At 53.6% G+C, this 12,086-nt stretch overlaps 1 protein-coding gene across 2 annotated transcripts in view; it reads left to right on the top strand.

Moving 5' to 3' along the window:
- The window catches only part of PLA2G2C (phospholipase A2 group IIC), an 80,565-nt gene extending 71,386 nt beyond the window's left edge, over window positions 1-9,179 (top strand). For both annotated transcript variants that reach the window (XM_033115693.1, XM_033115692.1), the window contains 2 exons: window positions 429-532; window positions 8,297-9,179. In XM_033115693.1, the coding sequence (XP_032971584.1) occupies window positions 429-532; window positions 8,297-8,466 (274 nt within the window). In that variant the 3' untranslated portion in view covers window positions 8,467-9,179. The remainder of the gene's footprint in view (window positions 1-428; window positions 533-8,296) is intronic.
- Window positions 9,180-12,086: the final 2,907 nt, after the last annotated feature.

The raw sequence follows: 12,086 nt of genomic DNA, 5'->3' as shown, positions 1-12,086 counted from the left end.
GGATTGTGTATGTTTTTACTATCACCATGCTTGGCACACAGTAGGTGCTCAGTAAAAGGTCATTACGTGAATGAATGAAAGTACAGCAGACCTGAAGTTGAGTCCTGGGTCTGTCAATGTTCCAGCTGTATACTTTTGGGAACTGCACATCCCCGAGTCTCATTTTCTCCCCTCTGAAAGGAGGACAGTGATCATACTTCATGTCACAGGGTCCCTGTGAGGAGCTAATGAGGTAGGTCCTAGACAGGGCTCACTAAATGTTAATGGTCATTTATATTATTTTTAATATCATCAGGAATTCACTTCCCTACCTTCTGCGCCTTCTTGCCCAGGGGAAAAGGCAGGTGGGTCCTTTCCAGTTCCCCCCAAGTCCTCCAGCTGACTCAGCACGGCCCACCCACAGGTAAAGCCTCTTGTCTGGCCCCCAGGTGCTGCTTGGAGCACGACTGCTGCTACGAGAAGCTGAAGCACTTCGGCTGCCAGCCCGTGTTGAACAGCTATCATTTCCACATTGTCAACGGCACCGTGGTCTGTGAGTAGCCTCTCTGTGGGATAATGTCTTTGAACCTGAGCTTTTCCTTAATGTCCGCCTGCTCGTGGACCCAGAGAACATTTAGGAAATGAGATTTTCCCTAAGTACTTTGAGATGAAAAGCAGCAATTCTGAGAACCAGAGCTTCCTGAGACTCCTTGCTTTGTCTTCCTGCCCACAGCTGTACCCAGCATCCTCTGGGAGCATGGAGCCCGGGTATAGTATGTGCTCAATAAATTGTTGACTTGCAATTACATTGAATTTTGCAGCTTCGCTTGGCAACTGTTGCTGTTGAGGACATTCCTCCTTATGTCTGTCATGTGTTAACGAAGCAGCTCAGCTGTCTTTCAGCTGAACAAATATTTGTTAAAGGTGATTGCATGCCAAGCACTGTGATCAGTGCCGTGGGGGACACAAAAGTAAATAGGAGGGGACGGGGAAGAGAACACGCATGTCATTGAGACCATTCAAGGAGGAAGGCAAGGGACAAGTGTGGGCAAGTCCTGAGTGTCCAGGATGTGGGGAGTGGCCCCGATATCCTTGGGGAAGTTCTGGGGCTCCTGGGGTGTGGGTGTGTGTAGGGCAAGCTGGGCCTATGGGGCAGCATATTCAGGGGCACTGGGCCATAGCCTCCTGTGAATGCCCCTCCTTCCAGTGGAGCCAGTGGTTTCAATGTCCCTGAGATGTGCCACTTGCCTTCCACCTCGTCTGTGGAGTTGCAGGCTCCCGTTTGCCCCCATGTGTGTTTATTCACAGCTGTGAGTGTGTCTTGGAGTTCGTCTCTTCCCGAGGTCAGGGCACCACCGCCTCCCTTCCCTCAACTCTCCCATTATTGGGGGTGCTCAGTGCTTAGACTCCAGGTCTCCCCAGCACCCCCCACCCAGGGCTCTGGCTCAGGATACACCCAGATGGACCAAGAGCTAGCACTGTGCCGTCTCCCTGGTCCCAGTGGTGAGATCTGAAACTCGGTGGGCTGGGACCGCAGACCCCTGCCCTGGAGGGCCAACTGCAGCTCGGCCTGCTTCTCAGCCTGCCCTGGCCCCAAGCATACTGTCAGTGGGGAGGGAACCCCTTTTTTCCCATGTGAGCTCAAGGAGACTTTCTGTGTTGGAGCTGTCTGCTCGTGACCATCCTCAGCTTAAAGCAAAGTGACTCTTCTATGCGGCCCCAAGGTCATGTCCGGGAGATGGCAAGGGATCAGGGCTTTGTGCGGGGGCACCAAAGGAGGCTGCCCCCAACGTGTGGTTTGCGGCAGTGTATGATGCCCTCTGCAGACCAGAGACCAAGCTTCTGACGACTTCCTCCCTCCCCTGTAGGCCCCACCCCCAGGATGTGGGGTGGCATTGGAGCAAGCCTGGCTGCTGGGTGGTGGGGGAGGGGGCACAGAGGTGCCCCCTGACTCTTTTCTCGGCCTGACTCATAGTCTGGCTGTCTTCTCACTGGTTTCTTCTCGCCTCCATTCATCTTGCTGTGTCATGTCAAGTGTTACCTTAAAATGGTTGAAAAGGCATCATTATTAGAGAAAATATACCCAAGGAATGCTCTCCTCTGAGGTCCCCACCAAGGAAGAAGGGGAAGTTGCTTGGAGGAGGGAATTGGAGCTTCAATAGGTGCAAAGGACCTCCCCGCACTGGCGTCCCAGGCCCGGACCAAGCCTCTGCCCTGGGCTCCTGGGCGCTGGCTGTGCCCGTGAGGCCTGGGCGCTGCACCTGGAGTGGCTCCTTTATCACCCCCTTTGCCTCCCATGTGCGGATCAGAGCCACCGCCCAGGACCCCGGGAGCTGGAGGAGCTGGAGGAGCTGGAGGAGAATGCCCTGGGGCACAGGCTGGCCTGCGGAAATGTCCTCTGCTTGGCACAGGCCGGTGCTGGCAGGAGCTGTAGGCAGGGAGGCGCAGGGCTGGGAGCCAGTGGAAAGCTCATGGCCTGGGCTGTGCTTTCGCAGAGGCTGCTCCCTGCGAGCCGCTGTGCCGTGTCTCCTGAAACTTGATCAGGGCTTCGGAGTCCAGAGCCCTGCCTGGGAAATCAGCATGGGGGACACTTCCTGTCACCACCAGGACTTCAGCGTCCCCTTCCTCAGCTGACCCAGCCAGTGAGTACCAGGCTTACCCCTGTCGTGCCCACCTCACCTTGCCAAGTCCCTCCTCCAAGGAGCAGGGCTGGGGGCTGGGGGTCTGGGTTCTGACCCTGGGTCTGCTGCTGAGACCTCAAGGGACTCCCAGACACATTCATTCACTTGCCCAGTAATGACTGAGCGCCCACTGGGTGCCCACCTAGGGCCAGCACTGGGCCAGGGGCACTGAACAAGGCAGCCTCAGGCCCTGCTCTCTTGGCGTTCTCCACAACTTTCATAGTTGCGATGGGGAGACAGGCCCAGAGAGGGGAAGGGCTTGAGCCAAGTAACAGGAAAGGAAACAAATACCTGTGTCTTGAGCCTTTTCAGTGCTCTGGAATATGCTGGCTGGCCTGAGTTTTCTGGGCCTCAGTCTCTTCATCCATAAAATAGGGGCAGTAGCAACAGCTGCAGGTTATGAGCATCTGTGACGGCACCTGGAACTCCCATGATAAGCCTTTGAGGTTGGCATTGTTCTCCCCATTATCGAGGAGGACCCTGAGTTTCAGAGAGGTTAAGTGAGATGGCCAAGGTCACACAGCCAGGGAAAGAAGAGTTGGAATTCGGACCCAGGTCGTCTGAGCCCAGAGCTGGTGTTCCTGCCTCACGCCGCCCTCCCCAGTGGCAGGGGGGCTGTCAGGAGGGTGGTGGGTATGCATTGGATTGGGGGGGCTCCCACAAATGCAAGTCTTACTCTCTGTAGCACATTTGTCAGGATGCTCAGCCCTGGCCCAGAGGACAGAGAAAGGCAGATGGAGTTTGCTCCTCTGCAATGGCCCGGGTCTTTCTGTTTGAGCTCTGTGTACCCTGCTAAGAGGCCCAGAGAGAGCTTTGGAGTCAGGCAGAGCTGGGTTCAAGCCCCAGCTTCACCCCTTCTACCTAGATAATTGCACAACCGCCTGGTCCTTCGGCTCCTCATCTGTAAAATGGAGATAATAATGCACTTCCTAAGGCTGCTGGAAAGATGGACTGAAGTAACCCAACCAAAGGCTCCGGTGCTTAGGGAGTGCCCTTCCTTTTAGAAGTAGAGGTTGCTTTTTTCATCGAAGTTTTCTTTTCTCCTTTACTTTGTGAAAAAGCAAGGGGATTTTACTACCTAAATCTACTGTCATGAACCCCTTATAGAGTGAAAGTTCTCCCTCCACCCCCAATTGCACTGCTGTGCAAAGAGCTGCCCTGCAAGGGTTAATTGCCCACCCAGCCTCCAGTTCTGAAATCCTGCACCCAAGCCTGGTCCCAGGTTGCCTAGCAACCAGAGCTGCTCTGGGATGCAGTTGGTGAACAGGGGAGGGAAAGGAGAAAAACAACTCGATCTATCCCTGTCTCTAAATGTCACTGGGAGCTCAGTGCAGAGAAAGGACTGTACCCCGAGCCCTGGGGCCACTTTGCCGGGTGGCGAAGGCTGCCCTCGGGCAACCAGAGAGATTGTTACCCCCCTTTGGGTGGGCTTACATAACTACTTGGCATTCGCAAGGGACTCTAAGATCAGTCAGTGGTGACAGCCCCCTCCACCCACACATGCATCGCATATGTTGTGTGGGGAGGAGCCTGGCGATGGGAGACACAGACCAGGTTCCAGCTAAAGGTACCACTGTCTCCTCCATCTCGAAGCCTGACTTCTCCCTCTGCCAAAGGGGGAAGGTTCACGTGGGAACCGTTGGAATTTACAGAGATCTTCCTCCTTTACCACTGAATTTGTTCCCCACAACACCTCCCCTCACTGACACCTCGCCATTTTTCTCCTAACATTTGTCTCCACCTGAAATTATCTTGTTGATTTTTGCATCAGCTTTGCCCCCAAGTAGAAGGTGAGTTCCAGGAGAGCAGGGAACAAGCCGGTCTTGTTGACGAGACACTCATTCTAAGAGCCCACAGAGAAGGACACCCCTGGAGCTAGGCAATGTGGGGTCTGCTTGCTCAGACCTGCGTCCCCAGATCCTAGCCAAAGGCCAGAGGTCATGGTAGGAACTCATTACCTGTTTGTTTGATGAGTGAGTGAATGAAAACAAACTCATGAAATAGTCGGTGAAAGTAGCTTTGATCCCCGTTTGAAAGCAGAGGACACAGACTCAGAGAAAGCACCTTACTTGAGATCCTAAAGCATGCAGGTAGTGACAAGTGCTGTGAAGCATCTGAAAACAGGGTGACAAGCTAAAGACTAACAATGGCAGGGGGAGGGAAGGATGGTTACTTTAGGTGACAGAAGATGGCCTCTCTAAGGAGGTGGCATCTGGCCAGTGTGGTAGGAGCAGAGGAGACAGGCAGGAGGGGAGATGAGGTTGGGCCTGGAGAGAGCCGATTCCCTCAGGGCTGGGTGCACGGATGGGGTAAGGAGCTGGCCTGCCACTTCAGTGGCTTTTGAAGCAGGTAGTAGTATGTACTAATTTTGCTTTAGGAAGATCACTCTGGCCACTGTGCAGAGAAATTGGGGAGCAGGGGAGGAAAGCGGGGGAGCCATTGGTGGGCCATTTCAGTAGCAGTGGGGAGGAGTCACCGTAGCTTGGATCCAGGTGATGAAGTGGAGGTGGAGAGAAGGGTCAGGTGCTGCATGTGTTTTGGAGACAAATCGGCAGGACCTGTTAATGGAGTAGATGTGGGGTGTGAAGGAAAGAGAGGCTGTACCTGAAGTTCTCAGCCTGAGCATCCATGGATACTGGGCTTGTGCAGATGGGGGACAAGCAGACTGCGAAGACACAGCAAGAGAGTGGCACTGGCCGTATTGAGTTTGAGGCACCCAAGGGAAAAGTCAAGTGGACACAAGCATGTTGCAGTCTGGAGCTCAAGGGAGATGTCTGGGCTGGAGTAAGAACTGGAATGTCATCAGTGCTCAGATGGTATTTAGAGCCCTGAGATTGACGAGAGCAGCCAAGAAGAGAATGTAGAGACGGGCCTAGGGAACAGATAATTAGAGGCCTGGCAGTGGCCCGGGTTAGCCGCAGGCAGGATTGCGGACCTTCCATGTGGTTCACGGAATGAGAAAGAATATCCTGAAGCTGTCAGTTCCATTCTTCATGCCTCAGTTTCCCCATTAGTAAATTGGAAGATGCAGCCATCTGGATGTAGGCTTGTTTTGAAAAGATGGCTTCCGAAGATGGCATCCCTTGGCAGAGTGCTGCCTCTTCTTCCAGGTCATGACAGGCCTGACGCAACTACAGCTGTGCAATGCCTGAGAGACGGTGGTGCACAGCCATGGACCGCTGCTCCAGGTCGGCAGAGTCCTGGGGACTGAGCAGGCCTTTAGAAATAGAACTGAATATCAGGAGAGAATTCTATTCCATGCATCGGAAAGGATCAGAAGACGAAGAAGGGGCGAGGGGTGCGAGAGAAAGGCAGAGGAAGCTTGGAGAATTGAGATGGAAGAAAGGAGAAATAGAAAAGGAGAAGAGAGGAATAGAAGACAAAGACATCAAGAGAAAGAAGGAAGGCCAAGAAAGAGCCGAGGCAGGGTGAGACGCGTCTCACCTCAACGTTGCACCTGGGTGCAGAGAGACAGCCCCTGGGTGAGTGACATCACGTGGCACCAGCCCCTTCTGGGAGGAGAGCGAGGTTGAATGGAGGGGGAGTCTTGTGCACAGGTAATCCTTGTTTCCTGAGAAGACCAGCCATAGACCAAGTGGGTCTACGTGAAGGCTGCCCAGAATGGGAAGCAGGGGGCATGTAAGGGACAGCCAAGGTGACAGACCTGGACATGGATGTCCAGGGGCTCCCAAGGGGGTCCCTGGGGGTGCAGGGGCTTGATGGGTCTTGGAGGATTTTCACAGATGGAGAAGGGGGAGTGTGAGGGCAAAGGTGATCCTGGCAGCAGGGACAGTGGGAGTGGCAGGAACCGAGACCAGAGGTGTGAACATCCTGGCACATCTCGTGGGTGAATGGAGAGGTGCTGCTGAAGCGGAGGGTGAGTGTTGACACGTCTTGAGAAATAGTCCCCGGGGAGATGTGGGAGGACAGATTCCTGCAGCAGCTGTGGACCTCAGAGAGGGAGAAAGGCAAACAAACAGACTATAGCCAGTGCTGGGTCCAACTGAAGAGGGTTTTTTCCTACATGTGAAACTAAGGGACCATTATCATAATAATAGCAGGCATTTGGAGAGCCCTCTCTGTGTGCGGGGGCACATCCAACCCCTCCATCTGTCAACAACAACAACGAAAATCCTCACAACAATCCTATGAAGTAGACACCGTTACTTATTTTTGACACTATTATTTTTAATCACCATCTTATAAATGAAGGTACTGAAGCCAACTTGCCCAAGCTCAACAAACCAGGAGTCTGGCTGCCTCCCTTTCTCACCCCCAACCCTTAAGAGAGTGGAACTGGGGTGGTTATCTAGAAAGAGGAAGCTGCTCCTTAGACATCACCCCCCAACACACACACACACACACACACACACACACACACACACACACACCAGAGCTCTAATAATAGATAAAAGATCCGCATCTAGTGGTGACTTAGCAAAGGGCAGACACTTGATCCCAAAGGCCCATGGAGGTTTCATTCATTTATTCAATGACTATTGAGCACCTACTATGTGCCGGCCTTTGTTCTGCGTGCTGGGGATACTGTGATGGATAAGACAGTGAAAGTCCCACAGAGACAAACACAAGCAAGTAAACAAATAAGAGAAGTACCAGTTATGAAAAGTACAGTAAGTGAAATAAACGGGTTTGAGGGAGAGAGTGGCTGAAGAGAGCTTCAGACCTAGAGGTCAGAGGGAAATTTGACCAAGACCCAAAGGGTGAGATGGATCCGGCCGCTTGAAGATTCTGGGACAAGCCAGAGCAAGACATGTGACAGAAAGAGGCCAGCATGCCCAGAGCAGAGTGATGGTGGTCGAGTGAGGGACAGTGAGGATGGAGAGGTTGGCAAGGGCCAGATCATGGCAAGCCTGCTTTGGGTTCCGTGGCAAGGATTTGGGACGTCTTCCCCAAAGAGTAGGAAACCACACCAGGGTTTTAAACAGGAGAGCGAACCTAATTCAGGTGACATTTGAAGATCGCTGTTTATTTCCTTCGGTTAAGGAGGAAGAGCTGGTGATGACAGATTGGGGTGGTGGCTGAGAAGATGGAGAGAAGAGGGCAGAGCTTGAACTGTTTTCAACATAGAGAAATCAGTGGAACTCGCTGATGGACAGGATGTGAAAAGTCAGAGGAGGGGAGGAATCAAGGTTGGCTGCTAGTTTTTGAGTAGGAGGTGATGTCATTTCCAAGCAGAGCCTGTGGGTAAAGGACAGGCTTGGTGGGTGGAGGGAGAGCGGACACCAATGGTTCCCTTTTGGGCATCTTACGTTGTTGATGCCTGAGATGTCCAAGTGAGATGTCAAGATAGTGGTGGGAAAAACAAGATGAGTTCTGAGGAAATGGGTCCCATTACCTGGGACCTGTGTGCTGCCCAGGTGCATTAAATCAGGGTGCCCCTCCGTACAGCCCGCACTCCCCCTTCTCTTGCCTCATCCTCACTTCTCCTCACTCCAGTATTTGTGGCACGTCTAAGTGTGGTCAGGGCTTGGGGACAAAGGAAAAGGACTCCTAGTTTCTTTCCTTTCTGTTTTCAGCCACTGATCCCTTGCACCAAGCTCCCTATTCTCCCCAACCTTAAAATCAAACCCAGGGGGTGATCTGGGAGCCCCCAGTGACCCTCTGTCTCTCTGCAGGTGAATGTGCCCCTGGTCCTGGTGGCAGCTGCCTCTGTGGGCTGAGGGCCTGCGAATGTGACAAGCGATCTGCTAACTGCTTCAAAGCGAGCCTGCCCACCTACGAGAAAAACTTCAAGCAGTTCTTCTTGAGCCGGCCCCGGTGTGGCCGGCGTAAACTCCAGTGCTAGCGAGGCCAGGGGAACCCTTGGCGGTCAGCATTGGCTCTCTTGTCACTTCCGGGAAAGCTTCTTCCCTCAGCCCAACAGTTCACCCTCCAGCCTGGAGTACTCCTTTGTCACTCGGCATCAGAGGGCTGGAACTCAGTCATAGAGGACAAAGTCCTGGCGTTTTATGGAGGGAGACAGACCCTAAGTATATACAGACATAAATGCTACATTCCCATAGTAGTAAGTGTAGTGAAGCGATAAAACAAGGTGACAGTGTCGAGACATGTCCCCAACCTCCATCCCAGCAAGTTACCAGGAGGAGAAAAGCCCCAGGATCTACCCTAAACTCTCCCTCCATCCCCCTCCCCAAATCAGGGTGCAGGCAGACTTAGGGCCCGGGCCCACAATCCAGGTCCAGCTGGGAGCAAAGCAGACATCCCAGAGCACAAGGTCTTGGCACACACACCAACGACCTGAGAGACAACTTGGAGTTTGTTTCTCCTTTGCTCGATTCCTGCCTTCTGAAAACCCTCAGGTGGGAGCAAATTGATGACATACTCACCTCTCAGGAGACAGAGCTTGACGACTGCAGTGTCCACTGCTGCCATGTGGGTGTCCTGGCCAGGAAGATGCCAAAGAGATGGGGAAAGAAGGCATGGGGGAGGGAATCAGATGTATCCAAACTTTCCATCCAAATTTAGAAGCTCCTGGTTATGTCAGACGTAAATTCTAATAAATAGTAAAGTGATCTAATCTTGGTGGACTCTGATCTTTATAATGCCTGGCTGGTATGGTAGGTGGCAAAAACGGCCACAGTTGTTCTCACTTCTCTGTATGCTCACCTCTTACAATGTGACACTCAGCTTTTCCCATCAAGAGGTAGAGTCTGTCGTCCCCATTCCTTGAATCTGAACTCTGAACCAGCGTTGTGACTTGCATTGGTCAAGAGGACGTCATGGAAGCCATGGTCTACCAGTTCCCCAACCTAGGCGTCAGGACACCTGCCTCCACCGTGGAAAAAGCCTGAGCCAGCCTGCTGGAGGATGGGAGCCCACTCGGATGACAGTCGGTCAGGCCAGTTGTCTCAGCTGAAACCTCAGACATGGGAGCACTCGGTGAAGATCGGACCAGCTCATCGCTGACCACAGACACACGACAGAACGTAGCCGAGACCAAAACAACTGCCCAGCTGAGCCCAGCCTAAACCACCAGCTTGCAGAACGTTGAGATTCATAAAAGCTGCTGTTTTGAGTCATTCCGTGTGGGTGGTTTGGTACACACATAACTCACGGAATAATTGGTCTTCATTCATTGAGACTCCTGGGTTCCCAGCGCTGTGCTGTACTTGGAGGCCATAGAAGCGTGTTGGGCATGGCCTCTGCCCCTTACCTTGTAAGTCTCAGAGGAGAGAGGTCACGCTCATGTTATAATACACGGAGAAACCACGGAGGGATGTGATCACTCAGGCACCCAACACACATTTATTGAGCCCCCGCTGGGGATGGGGATTCAGAGATGTAAAGAAAACAAACCAACAAAATTGGGCCTAAATATCCTGGGGAGAACGTTAAGAGCCATAGCAGCTTTTGGAAGTTCAAGTTCAGACCCTTAAAATCTGGATTGAGTGATGCTGTCAGTGGTGTGAAGACAGAAAGGGGAGCCAGAGGTGGGTGGCCAGCCAGTGTCTGGGGACCAGGCCTCCGGGGCTCTGCCTGGCTCAGCTCACATGGTCTCGTGGTAAATTGGTCTGTTCTTCCTACTGGCCCCAGCCACCCGCATGTGCTGTGGTAATTGCAACTGCAGAAAGAAAGGAATCTTGAGGTTAGTGGGCCTCAGCGAGGCTCTTAAAAGTCCGTAAGGGGCATGGTTGCAGAAAGGCAGGCATGGAACCAGGGGACGGTGCCCAAAGCAGTCCCCTCCCCTCTTTGGGCGTTTCTGAGCACAGCAGAGTCCAGCTCAGGACTGGAGGTGTCTGGCCTCCTGCCACAGAAGAGGACAAGGGACCAGGGCTGAGCTCAGGGTGGAGGACAGGGGTCCTAGTGACAGATCCAGGCTGTCTTCCAGTCCTTGGGCCTCGGCTCCTGCTCGGGGCCCGTGATGGCATCCAAGGCCTGCTCAGTGTTGCTGCCCCGACTCTGAGAGGAGTGAGGTGAGACTGCGCAGGACGTCGGTGACTTTCACGGGGAAAGCCTGCTCTCCTACAAGGGTCGTCCTCATCCCCTCAGCAGCCCACTGAGGGGCTATTCCATGCCTGGCTAAGGGCAGAGAAATAAAGACGCAGCAGACGTGGGAACCTTTGCTCTCAGACCAGGGACGACGTGAGTCAGCAGGGGATGGCAAAGCAGACTGGGAAATGCTGCAATTGGGGTCGGCTTGGGGAGCAAGGACCACCCTCCAGGAGGCTCAGGCAAGGCTTCCCAGAGGGATGGTGGAGGGCTGACATCTGTCTGAGAGCTGAGGGCCGAGGAGGAGTTGGGATGGCCCGGGGGGGTGTGCAGAGCCTCTGCTTCCCCCCATGTCTGCTGAGGGGCCCTCACCCATCTTTGCCCCCTCCCAGGCCAAAACCCTGCATGTTGCATTCTTTTTCTCACATCCCACATGCAATCTGTTGGCACTATCTTCAAAATACATCTAGCTTCTGTATTTATATAATACTTCAGTCAAATGTACGCATTATTAAAAAGTAAAGCGAGACGGGAAAAATCTAAAATGTGACCACCGCTCACCGCCTTCACGGTGCCGTCCTGGCCTGAGCCACCATCACCTCATGCCTGGGTTACTGCAGTCGCCACTCACCGTTCTCTTCACTTCCACCTGCAGAGGTTGCCTTTGCAACCTCGTCCCCACACAGCCGCCGGTCAGCACAGTGTCTGACCACGTCCCTCCTCTACTCGGCCCTCCAAGGGCTCCCCGTTTGCCTCTGAGTAAGAGCCAACGTCCTTCTGGTGCCCCGAAGTCCTCGTGGTCATCTCCTCCCCACAGCTTGGCCTTCCCACCTGTACCCTCTCCATCACTCCCCCCACCCCACCTCAGGCCTCCCTGCTGCTCCTGGCCCACCCTTGAGGACTCTGCCTGGCTGTCCCCTCTGCCTGGAAGGCGCTTTCCCCCTGGCTCTCGCCGGCTTCCTTTGATTCCTTTGCTGGAATCTCTCTTGCTAATAAGGCTCATGCCGACCACTCTACTTAACACTGCCCACCACTCCCACTGGCATTTCCCATCTTCTTTGTCCTGCCCTCCCAGCTGTCTTCTGCCACTCAATGCACTATACATTCCCTTACAGCCATTGCTCATTGTCTGTCTACCTGCTAGAGTATAAGCTCACGAGGGCAAGGATCTTAGTCCTTTTTTGTATTTTGTTACATCACTAATGTCTATGTTGAAGGACATGAGGCCAAGAGAGAATGTGGAGTGTGAAGGAATCGCAAGCTGCTCCGTGGGGAGCATGGACTGTGGGGGTGGTTTTTGGAGCGAGTGAAAGATGAGGTGGGCAGGGCCGGGTGGAGAAGAATCTCGTGGTCACTCTGCCGCGTCTGGGAGCAGCGGGGGTCCAATATTCTGAGCAACCACCGCTCGCCGCCTGGGAGAACTTGGGCAGCTCCTTTCACCCCAGTGTCCTCGTGGGCAAAACAGCTGACTGAGAC

Source organism: Rhinolophus ferrumequinum, chromosome 9 (assembly GCF_004115265.2).
Source record: "Rhinolophus ferrumequinum isolate MPI-CBG mRhiFer1 chromosome 9, mRhiFer1_v1.p, whole genome shotgun sequence".
Lineage (NCBI taxonomy): Eukaryota > Metazoa > Chordata > Mammalia > Chiroptera > Rhinolophidae > Rhinolophus > Rhinolophus ferrumequinum.
The sequence above is the reverse complement of the archived record's forward strand: the minus strand, read 5'-3'. Positions and strand labels throughout refer to the sequence as shown.